This window comes from Chlorocebus sabaeus, chromosome 9 (genome assembly GCF_047675955.1).
Source record: "Chlorocebus sabaeus isolate Y175 chromosome 9, mChlSab1.0.hap1, whole genome shotgun sequence".
In the NCBI taxonomy this organism is placed as follows: Eukaryota; Metazoa; Chordata; class Mammalia; order Primates; family Cercopithecidae; genus Chlorocebus; species Chlorocebus sabaeus.
In genome coordinates, this window is record NC_132912.1 from 13,659,252 (window position 1) to 13,678,152 (window position 18,901).

Consider the following 18,901-nt stretch of genomic DNA (forward strand, 5'->3'; position numbering starts at 1 on the left):
GCCTGGCTCCAAATAGGCAGTCAATATGGGTGAAATAAATGAAGATTAGGTTAAGTGAAAAAAGTTGCAACATGTTACATAGCATAATTCTATTTTCTTTTTCTGTGACACACACACATATTTCACACACACCTCTATTGGTAATAGGGGTTACCACTGGAGAGTGTGATTCGGATGAGATTTTTTAAATTTTTAATTAAAAAAAAAAAAAAAAAAAACTAGTCAAGGGCTGGACAGGGTGGCTCATGCCTACAATCCCAGCACTTTGGGAGGCCGAGGTGGACGGATCCCTTGAGGTCAGGAGTTCAAGGCCAGACTGGTCAACATGGTGAAACCCCGTTCCTATTAAAAAAATAAGAAAATTAGCTGGGTGTGGTGGTGGACGCCTGTAATCCCGGCCACTCGGGAGGCTGAGGCAGGAGAATCGCTTGAACCTGGAAGGCGGAGGGTGCAGTGAGCTGAGCTCGCGCCACTACACTCCAGCCTGGGCAACAGAGTGAGACTCCGTCTCAAAAAAAAAAAAAAAAAAAAAAAAAAAACAACCACCCAAAACCCCAAATAACTAGTCAAGTGTATTAGTGAGAAGGGGGAAACAGTAGAAGGAGTTTGACCTACAACTCACCATGAACAATCAACTGAGGTAACTTGCTCACTTCAGACCAGCTGGGATCTTTTACTTTTTGTTTTCAGCCTTATAAATTGTTTAAAAAATTGTTTCAAAATGAATATATATGACTGTTTTAGAGGAAAAATAATCCAGAAGAATTATTTACAAACTTTTCCTTGTGGTATTCCTAAGCTGGGTATAAGGCAACTGGTAGATGTAGCTGTGGACCTGAAAACATCACAGTGAAACTGGGCAGGAACGACTGACCCACCAGCAGCTAGATGGCAGCAAGAAAAGTCAAGCAGGGAGGTGCTGGGGTGTGGTATGTGTTGTAATCCCTGGAATACATGCTAAGGCCACTTTCTCTTGAAATTCATTACAAGTCCCGTATCCTTAAAAGGAATTTGGATGTATTTAAGGGAAAGAGTGTTAAAGCTATTAATATCACTTACAGAGCACTGAGTATGTACCAGGCCTCTGGCAAGCACCCTGCCTACATTGAATCCTGACACCAAGCTAAGAGGTTCGAGCACTGACGTACACATTTTACCCAGGAGACGCAGAGACTGTGAGGTCAGAGATCTGCATTGGATGCATCAGGCTTCTGCGTCCCTATGCTGCACTGCTCTACTAAGCTGCTCAAGGAACTAGCTGAATGGCAGGAAGGGCTCCATTCATGAGACCATCAAGCCAGTGTCCAAGGAGCTGTCACAACAAGCCGTGGGTGCCGTGTGAACTAGCTGGTACCTTAACTACCTAGGAATGTTAGCACACATGGTGGAAACACGGAAATCACTGGACCAAACCATCTTTACAGATTCTGACTTAGTTGCACTGCTCCAAACTAAGAAGAATGAGGCTGATATTTCCTTTTAAATTGGAAATTCGTACTTGTGAGGCTGAGGCAGGAGATCACTTGAGCCCAGGAGTTTAAGGCTGCAGTATGCTATAACCACACCTGTGAACAGCCTCTGCACTCCAGCCTGGATAACATAGCGAGATCCTGTCTCTTAGAAAAAAACAAACTGGAAACGTGGTCCATGTGAAGCCTGTTAGTTCTACAAAAGCCAAAGATGAAAACTTCAGAAAAGTGAAATAAAAGTTTGTGTTCACGATTCTATGAAACACACAGCAGAAGTCTCCAAAGGCTGACAATACACCTAGGAAAAATAGAACAAGATTGTAGATTAAGAGCTGCTTCTGAATTCCTACAGTAACACAAGTCTTGCCTTCATTCGACAAGAAAATGTTCATAATTTACTATTTGCAAAGACGCGCCCTTTTCAATATAAGTCGAAACACTGATCCTCTGCTCTCTTGTACAGAAAACTTCTAGGAGAGTCTTGACACAGAAATGCAAATCTCCCTTCCTTCCTGAGATGTTAATTCCACATCTACCTCATGGATCAGTTAAGTATGAACATCATTAAGTACCGTCTGGATTGTATTTCTTCAGTCATTTAAACTTTTAAAATATTCCGAGTTAAACACACACGCTGTTGCACAATTTCATTTTCAATGCAAATATTATTAATGATGATGACAAACAGATCACACTCACAATGGCTTTTTCTTCCAAGGATCTCAAGGGATTTGGATAACTTGGGGCCCAAGGGACCTGGAGAATGGCAGCCTTCCCTGAGTGAGTCTCATGGGAAATCTCTGGGGCTAAGGCAACAGTAACTTAAATCAGTGGCTTCCAAACTTTTCTGACCATGGTTTATAGCAAGAAATACATTTTTCATGATGACCTAGAACACACATACAGATAGGTATACCATGCACACAACTCTTAACGACAGTATCAGGAATTTACCTTCCCTGCATGCAGTATACTTTGATGTTTTCTATGCTACTCTATTTCTTTCTTCTTCTTCTTATTGCTATTGTTACTGTTGTAGTGTCGGTGACAATTCACTAAATTGATATCATGACTTACAGGTCACAACCACTGGTGTGCAAAACATTGCCTTCAGTGTCCACAGTTTTAGGACACTGGCCTAGGCAGTCTTCTCGCCCTCCACGCCCTTCCTGGATTCACCCGTCCTCTCTCCTGGCTCCACTGACTATCTGTACAAGAGGACTCCAGCCCCGATTCCACCTCAAGGCTCCAGAGCCATACATCCAATTGCTTACCAGATAGCCTCACTTGGACATCTCAAAAGCAACCTTAACATCATGTCTAAAAAGGTTATTTTATCACAACCATCCCCTAGCCTTAGCAAATGGGCCAACTCAGCTGTCCGAGCCAAAAACCTAGAAGTTATTCCTCTTTCCTTCCCTCCCACAGCCGATTAGTCACCAAGTCCTGCTTCTTGTAACTTCTAAATTACTTTGAATCCTACCGCTTCTCCCCACCACCACCCCATTCTTGGTATCACTCCATGGGGCTACTGCCACAAGCCTTCAGGACTGCTCCCCTCCCATTCTATTCCACCCTGAAGCTAGAGTGATCTTTCAAAAATGCAAATTGAGTTACACTGCGGACCTCCACGGAGTGCCACTATCCCCAGGACGGAGCTGCAGCTCCCTGAGACGCCGGGCCTCCTTGCCGCTGCTCCAGCCCTGGCTCCTGCTACATTTCTCCTATTCTATGGTGGTGTCTGGCTCTAGGGTCTAGCTGCACATGAGAACCACTGGGGCAACTTTTAAAAAATAAAAGTGCCCAGGCCTCCCTTCAGAACAATTCAATCAGATCCAAGAAGCGACTGTCGGTGCAGCCCTGGCCCTGCCAAAGGCCTTTTCCTGTGTCTCACAAGCTGGTCCCCACATGCTGCCCCTTCCGTGTCCTCAGTCCCAACACCAGATTGGCCCTTCAGGTCTCCGTTTCAAGGTCATTTTCTCAAGGGCCGTATTCCTTAATTCCGCAGGCCTGGGAGGCCTTATGTTCCCACAGAATCCTTAATTTTTCTTATCACAACCTAGTGGGTTCTACAACCTCCCAGCGTGGCATGGTGGCTTCAGTAAATATCTACAATATGAATATATTAACGTCAATTCTAATAACAGATATGACGAGAAGATATGGTTGAGGAAAGCTGATGGAAAAACACCACCACTGATGTGCAAGAGATAAACCCACATTGGAGGCATCTGTGCAGTTCTCTTTCTTTCTGTAGAGTGTGCAGCAGGGTGGCAAGCAGAGGCCATTTGGTGCCTAAATCCGGCCACATATTCCCATGAAAGCCTTCCCCGAGGGACATGTCTCATCTCCGTCTTCTTCCTAGTTCATCGCAGATAATGGGTGGGAAATTCAGTTTCCCCTGCCTCAACAAATGGGAAGAAAAAGCTGCCTGTCCAGAATGATCAGGTAAACCAGGGAAGCTAGGTCGGACCTGGGCCACCCTGCTCTACTGTGTGCCGGCACCAGGCTCTCCCTCCCAGTGGAGGGTTGAAAAGAGGAACACTGAACTTGTAGAGAAACACTAAAGCTAATGTTCCTGTAGCAACTCCTCAGCCACATTTCATGCCGTGCATATTAAGGTACCCATTAAAGTCTTGCTAGTAATCGAAAATATTATCTATGTGCAATGAGAATGAGTTAATGCAACAGAGGAACCTTAACTTTTGCATCTCCTGACTTTTCACTTTTAAGAGGTACCTGAACCTTGCATTTTTGTGGGGTTCTTCACATTTCCTGTGTAGGTGTAAAGTCATACTTGAGAGATATAATTCCATTCACCACACAAGCGACTTCAGAGTCTATTCTATTGCATCAACTTTTTCTGTAAAAATAAATTGTTAAGGATATTATTCCTGGAACAGAATAAATTCTTGGAATTACTGAGTAACTTATGTAGCGTTCCACTGTTCCAAGAACACATCACTTATTTTATCATGACAATGTAAAGGTATTAATCTTTTGGCTTCCATTTCAACAATGAGAAATGCTGCGAGAGACACAGACACCTGCATTACATTTCAGCTCAAGTTTATACCATCCATAAACATCTCTGTTTTGGACACCTCGGCCAAACAAATGCTCACAGAATACTCTATGTAGCATTTGATTTTATGGAACTATAAAAGTTCCTTGCTGTTAATTACAGAGACAAATGTCTCATCACACATTTGGTTACCAGATAGCAGCATAATTAGTTTTCTCCATTAACCTTTCAGATATAAAATTTGATTTCAAGTAAAAAACATTGTAAACCCCTTGGTATCTGAATAACGCAGTATATTTCTGCATGTTTGAAAAAAATGCAATACTAAGAAAACAATTTTATGGATTCTTATTTACAAGGATATGGGTTGTATGGAATACTGAAAGAAAATCTGTCTAAACTTTGTAATGATTTGAAAATATATGATCAAACATGCGTGCAATAAGCTATCCTTTGTAGAGAAATGAGGCACAGTCACCTGACCCCCAGTGGAATGTGCCCTTTGACCTCTCTCTCCTAACTATGGTCATGCGGCCAAATTGTTCAGCACAGCCTCTCATCTGCTCCCCCTTTATCCTGGCATCTGAGACAATGGATGAGGGAGGTGCGTTCAGGTGATGGCAATGGAATAGTTTTTTTCCTGTTTAAAGTCAAATTGCCTTCAGAATGACTGATCCCATAACCCTGGCCTGCTAAGGACCATGCTGTAGCTTACATTCGTAGAGGGCGCGTTTGATGGGTTCAATGTGTAGATGGGGTGCTATCAACATTGACGTACGTTTACACTGCCGACATGTGGAGGGTGGGATGAAGACCTCCTGTGTCGCATGGGACAATCCTGCACAAGGAAACGGCCTCATCTCAATCGTCCCACTCTGATCTACTGATAACTGGAGGCACATTACCTTTTAATATGTTTTAACATGGAACTCACGTATTCAAAAATAGTTATTAAGAGTCTACTCTGCGCCAAGGAATACTACAGTAGGAATACAGCATTGAACACTCAGAGTCTTGCCCTGAAGGAATTCAAGCTGAGACTGGAAGGACAATTAAAAGATCATGGAGGCAAGGGTAGTCGAGGTCACTCCAGGCAAAGAGGCCAGCAGAGCACATGCCAGGGCCCCAGTGTTGCAAGATTCCAGGGGTGCTGTCCCTTGTGCCATGTGAGTCTGTGAGGCCTGGGGAGAGGGGTGGCACGGAGACTGGTGACAGACAGGGGCACAGAAGGGCATCCTATTTCAGAGTTAGACTTTAAAGGAGGGAGACTTTTACCTAATAAAATAGAAAACAGGCTGGGCGTGGTGGCTTATGCCGGTAATTCCAGCAGTTTGGGAGGCCAAGGCGGGCAGATCACTTGAGGTCAGGAGTTCAAGACCTGCCTGGCCAAAATGGTGAAACCCTACAAAAACTAGCCAGGCGTGGTGGCACGCACCTATAGTGCCAGCTACTCGGGAGGCTGAGGCAGGAGAATCACTTGAATCAGAGACGAAGGATGCAGCGAGCCGAGATTGTACCACTGTATTCCAGCCTGGGCGACACAGTCAGACTCTAACTCAAAGGAAAAAAAAGGTTATTTAACAAATACTTATGGTATTTCCTAGAATGTGCCAGACATTGTTCTGCAAACAAAAATGCAAAGAGATCAGGTTAGATGATAGCAGGATACATACAGGCTTGGAAGAGTTGATACCAAAGGAAGCTTTTGGATTTCTAGTGCCAAAGGCCATTATATTTTAGGGTTCAAGTAAAAGACTGTATTTCTCAGTGTCCATTGAAGATATATGTGACCATACAAAAAATAAGTGTTGACTGGAATATCTGGTTATATTCTTTAAGAAGCAAGTGGAACAAATAAATTAAGCAAGCACTTGTTGCCCTATTGGGATTTTCTTGTGGTTTTTTTTTTTTTTTTTTTTGGAGATAGGATCTCACTTGTTGCCCAGGCTGGAGTGCAATGGTGCTATCTCAGCTCATTGCAACTTCCACCCCCGGGGCTCAACTGATCCTCCCACCTCAGCCTCCTGAGTAATTGGGACTACAGGTATGCACCATTACACCTGGCTAATTTTTGTAATTTTTTGTAGATTTTTTTTTTTTTTTGCAGAAGAGTGGTAAGCATGTCAATGACGTGAGGAAGTGCACAGTCTAAAATGTAAGGAAGGAGAGCTGCTGCAGGAATGAAAAGTGGTGTGGTATGGCTGCTGTACATGGAGGCAAGAGGGGACTGTCAGGAATCAGCTGGAAGAAGTAGATGGGGGCAGTTCCTGCAGGGTCTCAGCTGTCATGCTAGGGAGTTTGGGTACACTTAGATGACAAAGAATTTCAAGCATCACACCTACAATCCCAGCACTGTGGGAGGCGAAGGCTGGAGGATCGCTTGAGGCCAGGAGTTCAAGACCAACTAGTGCAACAGACGGAGACGCTGTCTCTACAAAAAATAAAAAAATTAGCTGGGCATGGTGGTACATGCCTGAAGTCCCAGCTACTTGGAAGGCTGAGTAGCTTGAGCCCGGGAGTTGGAGGCTTCAGTGAGCTATGATCATACCATGCACTCCAGCCAGGGCAACAGAGTGAGACCCTGTCTCTGAAAAATGGAAAAGAATTTCAGGCAGAGGGGCAGCCCAAGTTGCACACAATACTCTCAGGAACCGAAAGGCACCATGTGGATTGCAATGGCTGCAGGTTCAGGTTTCTGCCCTTCGCCAACCCCACTCCCCTGCTACTGCTGGGGCACTGCTGTCCAGGTCACTTTCTCTCCGATAATCTGCTACTTATAAGGATAACAAACTTCCTGCGCCAACATCCCAGGTCTATTTTTAACTTTGAGATGCAGAACACACTGGTTCAAAATCCTTATTGCACCGTATAGATGGCCATATGATTTTCCTCCAAAAATAAAATCACAGAGAGGCTGAGTTGTCAACATGGTTCCTTAGATTCTACCCTTCATGACTTTATTATTACTTTTTTCAATGATTTGGTCATGACCAGTGTAAGAAAAGTAAAAGACCACAATATATCACACTTTTCATTTACAGAGCAGTTGCTGAACCACCACAAACCTTCCTGAGAGACAGAAAGAGGTGGTTTTTCCTCAGGACAGCTGCTGCCCCTACACGGGCCGTGGCGAGCAAGCTGCAGGCTGCATGTTAGCCCCACTGGCCCCTCACAGGGCCCCCTTGGGCAGGTACAACTTGGGCGGCTGTGTGCAGGGGCCCAACTCCTTCAGAAACCCGACAGGCACCAAGGTTTGTGGGTGTGATCTTTAACACATAGCTGTATGTCCTTAAATTAAGGTAGAAAAGCTTGCTTCATGTGGAATCTGAGAAGTCAACAATGTCAACATTGGTTTACAGACGGGCCAGTGCTATCTTAAGCACCTTTCTAAAGCTGTACCTGTGTTACAGCAGAATAAGGAACAAGTAGAACAAATGTGATTTTCCAATTTTGGTTTCCAACATGTCACTGGCTTTCATATGTGAGTTCTCCTTTTCAGTTTCTTCTAGATTTGAAAAAAGAAGTTGTATCTCACAAATCAACATCAGAAATCCCAAATTTCTACTCTAGTATGTTACAGAAGCTTAAAGTTAAATGAGGCATCTTTTAGTTTGGCTCACTAAATGTCTCTACAATCTCAATATAGCAGTATACTTTACAATAAATCTTCAGAGTCCTAACGACAGTGTCCAATATATTCATGCATTTAAATCACATATCTGAAGACCTATCAGCAGAGTACCTATTACGGATACAGCATTGTGCTAGGTTCTCAAAGGATCCAAAATGAATTCAGGTCACACTTGCCCTCTAGGATCTGACAGTTTACATTAGGAGCGATTAGAAGAGTCCTGCAAATAAACAACTCCATTTCAATGTGGCAGCTGTTAAGGTTCAGGGGAGGATCTGCTGGGTGACTTGAGCACAATAAAGCCACACACAAAAATAAGTCAATATTAGGCATCACATGGTGAGTGCCAGAGAAGAGTACTGTTACTACTTAGTGCCCAAGTATGGAAGAAAAGATAACTCCTAGGCCGGGCGCAGTGGCCCACGCCTGCCATCCCAGCACTTTGGGAGGCCGAGGCGGGCGGATCATGAGGTCAGGAGATCGAGACCATCCTGGCTAACACGGTGAAACCCCATCTCTACTAAAAATACAAACACATTAGCCGGGCGTGGTGGCGGGCGCCTGGAGTCCCAGCTACTCGGGAGGCTGAGGCAGGAGAATGGCGTGAACCCGGGAGACGGGGCTTGCAGTGAGCCGAGATGGCACCATTACACTCCAGCCTGGGCGACAGAGTGAGACTCTGTCTCAAAAAAATAAAATAAAATAAAAGGTAATTCCTAAATCTGGGAGAAGGAGGAAGAATGGGGTAATAAAAACACAAACACAGTGTTTTCCAGTTTGAAAAAGCATTTTACCATACAGGATTTCCCATGTGCGTCAGGAGGGCCAACATTATTCTTCTATTATAGAAGATGAGGAAAGCCCTCAAGAGTGTTCTCTAAGGTGTTACAGCTGGAGCCTGAGATTCGAAGCAAGGTTTTCTGACTCTAAATCCGACTTCTCTCTACTATGCTATGTAAACTGAGAAGGCTTACGGGCCAAGGTAATATTTGAATTGGGCTTTAAAAACCGATAGGAGAGACAGGATTTTAGGGGAAGGAGTTTGGAAATGGGGTAAGGCATGGTAGGAGGCTAGGATGGAGAAGGAGCCACCGTGAAACGGCGGAGATGAGAACAGGAAGGTGCTTTAAGGAGGGAATGATGTGGCCGGTTTGACAACAGCACATGTTTTCAGTGAGGGTGAAGAGCAAGAGAAGGCTGGAAAGGTGGGTTAGAAACAGACAGCGAACTGAACGAGGGGGAGAGCGGGGCCTCACTCCTCCACGGCAGCGTGTTACAGTGAAAGACTGCGGCCAGGCCATGTCCAAATTCCAGATCCAGGCTCTTGTCTCCTAGCTCTATGACCTTACATACATTAACAATTCTAAAGGCCCATTTTTCTCATATAAAAGGAGAAATGACAATACCTTCTCAGAGCTGGTCTCAGTGTTAAATGAGATAAAGTTCGGAAGTGCCCAGCATACACGGGAGACAGTAAACAAGCCCTAGCTCCTTTCTTCCCAGCAGCAGGGGCTTTCCCAGGCCGTGGCTCCTGGCCACCCCATTCCTTCTCTCTGTGGAGCCCCCTCTGCACCTGGAAGTCCTGCTTTAGGAAGCCGGCTGGCTCAACGGACGGTGGTTGCATGAAAGCTGGAGACAGGGAGATGCAGATGCGGCCGGGTCACACTATGCATACTAAACACTCAGTGAAGGGCTTTGCCTTGATTCTAGAACCCATGACAAGGCAGCTGAAGTCTCTAAGCAGGAGAGAGGGTGAGAAGTTACGTATTGAGATCAGCCCATGTGAGCAGATTGGAGCAAGGAGTTGTGGCAGCTCTGACAAGGTGAAGAGCTCAGAAGTGGATGTCAGGAGACTCGACTGGAAAGTGTGGTCAGCTACTAATGACCATGTAGCCTTGGGCAAATCACTTTCACCCCTGAGTTGAGGTTCCCATTTGTAAAACATGAGGCCAACCCAACACCAACCTCACAGTGTAGCTGCAATAGAAACTAAACGAGAAATGGAGTGCCCGTATGGCCTAAATACAAATGCCTCCCAGACTTCAGGCAACAAGTCATACGTGAGAACGACAAAGTTCTGCATCCACAGCTACTGAAACACACGTATAGGTGCACGTAAATTGAAAGAAGCTATCGGTATTTAAGTCTCCTCAAGAGGCTCTCCAAACTTTGACTTTGCTTGCAATTGTTTTTGAAGCCATTTTTCGGTCCTAGAGTATAATCAGACATATCAGACTTGGGAACAGACTAGACCAGGGGTTTTAAAATAGCGACTGGGGGTGCCCTAACATTCTGCAGAGGCCCACAGAGGAATGTGGAACGCACATAAGGCGCTCTGGGTCTCCTCGACCTTTCTTCAAGCAGCTCTGCTCCCCTTTGATCTGCTGGACACGCCGGGGGTTCCGCTTGGGAGCGCGTTTGAACACAGCCTGCCATGCGGTTAAGGGCTTGCTTTGGAGACAGGCAGACCCTGGCTTGCGTCCTGGCTCTGGCACTGAGTAACTCTGTGAACTCCTCAAATTCTTCATCCATCAAGAGGGAAAAACAACACGTTTCTTGGGACAATTAATGGGATAACATTTACAAAGTCCTTTACCTAGTGCCTGGCACACAGCAAGCTCTGGGTAAATGACACTATTACCGGCCACATACTTAACCCCAAGAGACACTCCTGGTTGTCTGTCCCGTTCATTCCACCACCAAAAAAGGAGAGGCCTGACATGAAAGAGCACAGGGACACAAGGACACAGTGGGGCCAGCGTGCTGAAGGTGGAGCTTTGACAGGGAGGAACAGAGCCAGGAAGCACTTGCTTCCAAATACTGGGATTTCGGGGTCCTACTTTTCCCCCTTGGCCCTTCATTTCCCTTAAGGTTGTAACTCCTGCCCCAGATATGGTGACACACTAGACCTTTCTTCCTCTTGGGAGCAGGGGCTCAGCTCCTAAGCCTTTTGAAACCAACCAAGAACCAGGGTAGGACCCAGGCCACCTGACTCCAGGTGAAGACTTCCTCCGTCTTACAAACAGACCTGCCCAGTCTTCCAGGGAGGAGAACGACGTCGTGGCTGGGAGATAACTCTCTAACTTGTAAAAGTGCACAGGAATTTTTCGAGTATGTCCTCTTTGGGGATATTCTGGGGACTCTGGTGGGGGCAGCTGTCATCAAGAAAGCCATTGAAAAGAGATTTCAGAGTTTCAGAGATGTTGATCCTGCTCACCTGGCATGGCAGCCACACTGTGTGCTTCATCTATGGAAAGCTGAATAGCTGAACTGAATACTAAAAAGAGTAACTAGAACAGGGCTTGGCATGGATGTAAACGGAGCACAGTGAATTTCTGCTGAATGAATAAATGAATGAGACTGAACACCTGACAAACATGTTTCAAATGTACATACTATGATAAATGTAACCCAAAATCCAATGCGTGAAAAGAGACTTCATTTTATATTTGTATTAGTGCTATGAATAATAAATTAATTGTCTCATTAAAATCCTTCTATACGTGCCCTGCTAGCAGCTAAGGCCTCCTCCATGAGCCTTGGCTTTGCCTGGCTCCACAGGGCAGAGGGGAAAGATCTTTGAGAGGAGGCCTGGGTTTACTCTGGTCTCTGCTATTAATGAGCAGGTCAGATAACTGAGCTTTGGTTCCCATCATTATAGGAATCATTATATCTACCCTAAGTACCCCACAGGTGTATGGTAAAAATCCCGAGAAAACAGATGTGAAAGAACTTTCTAAACCATAAGGTGCAACACTCATGGTCGAGCTATAATGATGCTTACTGCTGGCTCCCTCACCCTTCCCACCTGGAACCTTCTCCAGGGAGGAGAAATACAGGAGCGAATCTTTCCTGTACTTCAACATCTCTGCTTTGTAGAGCCCTCCCCTCTACCCCTTCCAACTCTGCATTTGCTGCTGCCCTGACCATTCACATTTGTCGTTTAATTACTGTTCACAGGGAGGCGGTTAAGTGCAGTGTTCAAAGCTCAGGCAGACCTGCACTGGAACCCCACCTGTGGCACTTCCTACTTGAGAGACCTTGGGCAGGTCACCTTGACATCTCTAGGCTCATCTACAAAATGGGGATGACGATAACTCGTACAGACATTCTGCGAAGAGCCACTCAGGTCTTTCATGTCAAGTGCTCAATGTGCTGCCTTGCACACAGTAAGTGCTTAAACAACTGCAGCTCTTACGATTGCTGAATACTGCGCCCTGTTTCCTGCATTTGTCCTGTCTCCTCTCCAACTGGATCCGAATCTCCGAGAACAAGGTCCCTGTCCTATCCATTTCTGTGACTATCTCTGACCCCACTCCCATTCCAGAAAAGTGCTGAGTTCGGAGTATTTTCTCATAAAGACCCTGGGTGAACTGACTTAAGGGAACCGTTTTCCTTCAAACAGTGCTTAAATCTTCATTGTAGTCCCATCACAGCCAGCTTGAGAAAGTCAGTGTCCACAGGGTAAAGTAACGTCTTCTGACCCTATTATCCAATTAAAAATATGTAATTCCTAAAGCACCTGGCCAAGCCATTTACACTACTGAGCTACCCGACCATGTGAGACGCACTATGTTCGTTAACAGCCTAAAAATGTTCCGTAGAAGGAGACCTGATGTGGGAACCTCTGCCACATTCTGGAAGACTCTTTTTCACCTAGGACTTAAACTTTGATCTTATAGATGCAGATAGTACTAAAGGGAACACATATGTGTGAATGTAGAAAATCCTATAGAATATCCCTGGGACAGTGTGTCAGTACTTTGTTATAGGGGAAAGAGTTCTAGTATTTTGGTACCAAACCCCCTTGGATGTCATGAGCTTCCCATAGAATTCTACATCTTTATGGACAGGCTTTAGCAATTTATAAAGTAAACATAATTGAAATATTTAAATCTAGGTTTTGAAAAGTGTAACTATAAAACTATAAACTATAACACTGTCAACAAAAAATTCCTACTTTCAGATGCCATCGGTAACTATTCTCAGTTGTTGCAGAAATCATGTTTCTGTGACAATTTCTGTTATTTTTTCCTAACTGACCTAGAGATCACAAAATAAAAATGTTATTTGGGAACCAACTACATCGTGACCTCAGAATGAACAAAAGATTGAGAATAACCCACAGCACACTCCCAGGCTGTTCAATCTTTTGTCTCTTGATATTGAAGGCCTTCTTGAGCAACCACTTCGAAAGTGTATCTATTTCAAGCCTGGTTTTTCATTGGAATTCTTGTATCTTCCTCAACTCGGACCAGGAAGAAGAAAATCAACAACGTCTATCATCTTCGGGAGTTTCCAGCTTACTGACTCTTGGGCACTAGCATCCTGTTGCTCTTCAGCTTCCCCTCTCTTATCCTTACAATTCACTTCCCTCATAGTGACCTTACCACTTTTCTAGTACACAGCAGAAAGCGCGGGAAAGCCTGCCTTGCTGGAGAAGAACTAAATCAAGGACATGATGTTCCATTTGTATGGTGAACGTAAATTTTCTACTAAAGGGCAAATTCGTTATTTCAAATGGCTTATAGAGTGGTACTTTGATAATACAGAATTCCAACCGACCAGCCAGGCGCGGTGGCTCACGCCTGTAATCCCAGCACTTTGGAAGGCTAAGGTGGGTGGATCACCTGAGGTCAGGAGTTCGAGACCAGCCTGGCCAACATGGTGAAACTCTGTCTCCACTAAAAATACAAAAAATTAGCCAGGTGTGGTGGCGGGCGCCTGTAATCCCAGCTACTCAGGAGGCTGAGGCAGGAGAATCGCTTGAACACGGAAGGCAGGGGCTGCAGTGAGCCAAGATCAAGCCATTGCACTCCAGCCTGGATAACAAGAGCAAAACTCTGTCTTAAAAAAACAAACAAACAAACAAAAAACAGAATTCCAACTGACCAAGTTTAGGGGACTGGAAAGACTGAAATCCAAGAATATTCTCTTTCTGGGCCACAGCATTTCACTTGATTATTAACCTTTTGGCTCCTAGCTCTCTTTAACAGTAACATGTACTGGGAGCAGTGCTGGCACCAGTGCTATTCTTTCCCTCAGCAAAAAGATCCACGTGCCGTCAATGAACGCTCATGTAAGAAATGCTGACATTTCCCTCCTATTTTTCCTCTTAAAGTATATATTAATATTTGACTTCTTTCCAATGCATCCCGACCCACCCGTTCTATTCCTCAAAGCAAAACCAGGGAGATCCTGGTGAGAGCTTCGTTTGAAGGCTGACCCACACTGGGTTTGGGCAGCAGTCCTGCTACCTGAAGTCCCCTTTGATGGGGTAATTGTGGCTTTGATGGTAATCGCTCTCGCTCTGATCCCTCTCATGTTCTGCTTCCTTGCTGTGCAGTGCTGGGCCCTCACCCTGCTACCTGGGATTGCAGAGGTCCAAGATGGGCAAGGTTGAAGCCAAAGGCCACACCATCTACTCTCCACTCTGACCTTATGGGTACTTCACTGTTAGAGGCAAAATCCTACATGGTTTTCATTTTTGGCGGATGGTGTGCAAATAAAAAAACTGCACATCCAAAGTCTTTCCTGTACAGCATGTGCGCTAACACTGCATATGGAAAAGGTGGCAATGTTTGTGGCTACCTACCCACCCATCATGCAGCTACACTTGCTGGAAAGTCTCGGAGATGCTGCTTTAGCTCTGCTCGTCCCTGATGTGAGCTGGGAACAAGGATGGTAAGAGGAAAGCATGCTGTTCCCCCTGCCCCAAAATGCTGGTGTGAAAGGAGCACAAAGCCAGGAAAATGAGGAGCTCCTTGATGATAACTAGCACTATCAAGAGCTGGTTAGGCAGACAATCACACTTTTATTTTCCTTATGCTTTTTGGCTGTAGACTTAATTTAATTTTGTCATGGCAGGATTAGCAACTGGGCCACAGAGGTGAAGGGACATTATAATAAGACAGCACATTAATCCTCTATCCCACCCAAGGCAGAAGCAAAACCAAACAAATAGCAGCTTCCTGGAAATTGAATTTCTGTTATCCAGATGTCAAAGATGTAATACCCCAATTACACAAACTATTGCCAGTGAAGCATGCCAGCGAATATGCAATGTAAATGGGGTGAGCGCAGAGCCACAAAACTGCACAGTCAGCATCTGGCTCTGTGAGTGAGTGATAATTAGCACTGTGTGTAGACACTAATAAACATTTATGTCTGAAATTACAACTTTTAGCAATGTTAATAAGGGATATATTGGCAATCTGTAAAATAAAAGGTCTTGAAAAGAATGTCATACATTAAGCAATGGCAGACATTTCCCGTTCCTGAACAATTTCCTTTTTCCCCCTAATTGCAAATGGCCACAATGTTTTGCTGAGAAATTAATTGACATAGGAACCTACCTAAAAAAATGGGTTGTGTCTCTTTGGCCTCCCCATTAACATCGTTGCTGAATTCTGGGATCTTATACACCTCATGGTGATAATCTGGCATGAGAAAACAACCAAAAATTAGAATCCTAATGACCTCAAGATAGGAATAAGCAGTCAAGTCTAGAATCTCATTCTATTTAGTATGTATAATCTATAATTTATAAACAAACTTTTTGAGAACTGAATTAATCACAGAATTTGTAGTTGATAATAATTCCTAAAACTTTGCTTATTCTGGAGTATGCAAACTTGAAAGATTACTTTGGCTTTAGAAGACAGCTTTGCTTGATCACACCATTTTCACGGTAAATTATGCCCACAGATGCCAATTTCTTTAGGCTTTTTTAAATTTGAGGTGGCAAGTACGTTTGCCCAATCACAGAGCAGGAGAGGTTTCCAAATTTCTCTTCACAACCCATTTTCACCAGCATACCAACAGTATGCTTTAAAGTTAGCCAGCACTCTAGTTTTCTCAGTTTACCCAGAAAATCTCAGCCTTTAAGCAGCTTAAAGGCAAGCACACATGAGAAATACTGATTTGTTATTTCAAATGTAGTATGATTTGGATAAGAAAGCAAGATTTTCATCTTTTACACAAGTGTCTCTTTCGCTTTCAGCTACTGCACTTTATTTAATATGCAACAGTTTATTTTCTAAAACTGCACCTGCAGAGAGAGAGAAGAATCAGACCTATAATTTAAAAAAAAAAAAAAGAAAAAGAAAAAAGGAAAAACTTGCTATGTCAGTCAAAGTTTAAAATACAATATTTTACAAGCTTCTCTATGGAGGCTACTGCACTTTGGCTTCTATTTTTGAAAAGTAGGGTCACTTAGGCATGAAGACAGAGGTTCCTCCTTAACACCTACTCCCCTTCCTCTGGCCTTAGATCTCCCAGGACCAAGTCAACAAAACTACTCTCACTTTTAAGATAAAGCAGTTAAGTTTCTGAGGTCATCAATAAGAAAGCAGCCTACATTCCTGAATGAATCAGATAGCACCATCAGGGCAGTCACCCAGACAGAGACTTTTAAAAGTCCAAGTAACTGAGTAATCAACACGGATGTGGAAAAAAAAATTTACTCAGAAAGTGGGAAGAGCCAAGTATTGTGAATGCGTGAAACTATTTCAGGCCTCTTTCATTAAACAGTGTCCAAACTAAATTAGGGGAGGCAGATAAGAATGGATCTGCAAAATGCCTATAATCAAACTATTTTCAGATGAACCAAATCCACATCTTAGCTAGCTTTGCTCAGTTTGAAAAATTCGATTACTTGTAATTGTCCACGATTTTTCACTAATTTTCATCAGTTTACACGTGACTTCTGCAGGTCGTTGAAGAGTTTCTACCCTGATGCCAATGCTAGAGAAAACGACAGAGGAAAAGCGGACAGGTTCTGTGGTGTGGCTTTGACCTCAACTTGATTAAAAGACGACATTTAAACAGAGCGGTTCTAAACTCAATATGAGGACTTGTGACATTACAATGAACAAAGTCACCTGCCCCTAATTAAAGATGACAATGCATTTTGAGATGTATTTTCACGATGGCTCTTACCTTGAGTTATCATTAAAAAAAAAAAAAGTCAGGAAGATAAAGACTCTTAACAAGTAACTGAACACAGACAAGACTGTATTCCACTTTCCCCTCCCTGACCAAATACAAACCCCGAGAGTGTGGTGTACACCTGTTAATTCGTCAGGAACTATCTGGATTTTTTTTTCCTCCTTTTTTTGTTTTAAAGGATACTTATCTGACTGGTACGTGATCTAGTCTAAAACACCTTTCCAACCCAAATCAGCTAGCTAGAGATGTTGGATGTCAACAATTCCGCCTTGGGCTTGGACACGGCGTGAGATTCTTTTTCCCTCTTAAAAAGAACAACAACGGTCATCCTTTTTCCTCCTTCTCTTGGCGGGGGGAAGGGGGAAGACCCCAGAAAACAAAAACAGCAAATCTCAGGTCGGATGGTCCACGCTCGGCCTGATGGCCAGGCAGGTCCGCGGCCGCCCCAGCGACGCCCCGAGGAGGGCTCGGGCCCCCCGGTGTCATTGTTTGCTAATTTCCTGAGCTGCCCTCCGACTTGTTTACGTTAAATAACACCCCGGCTCCCCCCGCACAACTTTCCCCGCCGCCCGGCGTGTGCGGCCGCGGCCCTGCCTGCCAGCCCCGCGGAGGCACCGGGGGACCGGGAAGGACCGGGGGCTCCAGGAGGGCGCGCCCCCCAGCGTGGACCCCCGCGGGCGGCCGAGGGCGCGGCGCCCGCTGCCTGCCCCCGCCGCCCCGGCGGCCGCTTACCTCGGCTCACCAGTTTGAAGCTCTGGGATTTCCTGCTTCTTTTCCTCTCGGAGAACTCCATGGTGCGGGGAAGGTGGCGGCGGGGGCTGAGGAGGAGGAGGAGGCGGCGGCGGCGGCGGCGGCAGCGGCGGCGCGAGCTCGTGTCACCGCCGCGGAGCCGCCGGGACCAAGGTCCGCGCCTGGAGTCGGCGGGGGGAGGCCGCGGGACGGGAGGAACCACCGCGAGCCCGCTCGGGGCTGCAGGCGCGGGGCCCGGCGGCGCGGGCTCCCGGGCGAAGTTGCCCCCGCGCGGCGCCGCCTCCCGGTGCCCTAGGTGCCCCCGCGGCCCCCGCTCATGCCGGCCCGCGGGTTCCAGACGCCGCCCGCCGCAGCCCAACTTTCCGTTGGGAGCGGGCCGGGCGGGGGCGCGGCGGCGGCGGCGGCGGCGGCGGCGGGGGCGGCTCGGGGCGGCCGGCCCGCCTGGGCTCAGCTGCGGACGCGGCGGCGGCGGCGGCGGCCCCGGAGACGCGGCTGGCGGGCGGGCTGCGGGGAGGGCGGCGGCGGGTGCAGAGCCGGCCGGGGCGCTGACCGCCCCCGCGGGAGGAGGGGCGCCGGCGGAGGGGGCGGCGCCGCTGGGACCCCGGGGCCACCTGCTGGCGGAGCCCGGCCGCCGCCATCCCCGGGGGCCGCCGCCGGCCTGGCCGCGCGGCGCCCCGAGGAGGCGCGGAGGCCGCGGCGCAGCGCCCTGGCCCGGGCCCGGCCGGCCTGCCTGCCCCCGGGGACGCCGCCAGCCGGGCCTCCGCTCGCAGACCCCGCTGGCCGGCCTCCCTCCGCCGCTTGCTGAGCCGAGCTCCTCTGTGCACCTCGCCGTGGGGGCGCGGACCGCCCCGGCAGCCACCTCCCCGCCCTCACATCCCGGGCGCCCCGGGGCCCGACGCGGTGATTTTAGGCAAGTTTTAGGGGGGAAAAAACTTACCCATCTGCGCTCTCTCTACAAGGACAGAGAGGAGGTTTTAGAATATTGTGGAGAAGAGTATAGTAGAGAGAGCTCCCATTCCCTAACCCAGGCTGGGCGGACTGTGGGAAGAGCCGAGTCACATTCAAGGAGAGCACTTG

At 46.5% G+C, this 18,901-nt stretch overlaps 1 protein-coding gene across 16 annotated transcripts in view; it reads right to left on the reverse strand.

The window, feature by feature from the left end:
• Nucleotides 1-18,347, reverse strand: part of BEND7 (BEN domain containing 7) — an 80,866-nt gene extending 62,519 nt beyond the window's left edge. For 9 of the 16 annotated variants that reach the window (XM_037983343.2, XM_008002300.3, XM_008002298.3 and 6 more), the window contains exons 1-2: nucleotides 17,807-18,347; nucleotides 15,481-15,564 (exon numbers count right to left, since the gene is read on the reverse strand). In XM_037983343.2, coding sequence (XP_037839271.1) covers nucleotides 15,481-15,564; nucleotides 17,807-17,867 — 145 coding nt within the window. In that variant the 5' untranslated portion in view covers nucleotides 17,868-18,347. The remainder of the gene's footprint in view (nucleotides 1-15,480; nucleotides 15,565-17,806) is intronic. The other 7 variants (XM_008002301.3, XM_008002305.3, XM_008002297.3 and 4 more) reach the window with 5 other exon arrangements.
• Between the last annotated feature and the right edge of the window lie 554 nt (nucleotides 18,348-18,901).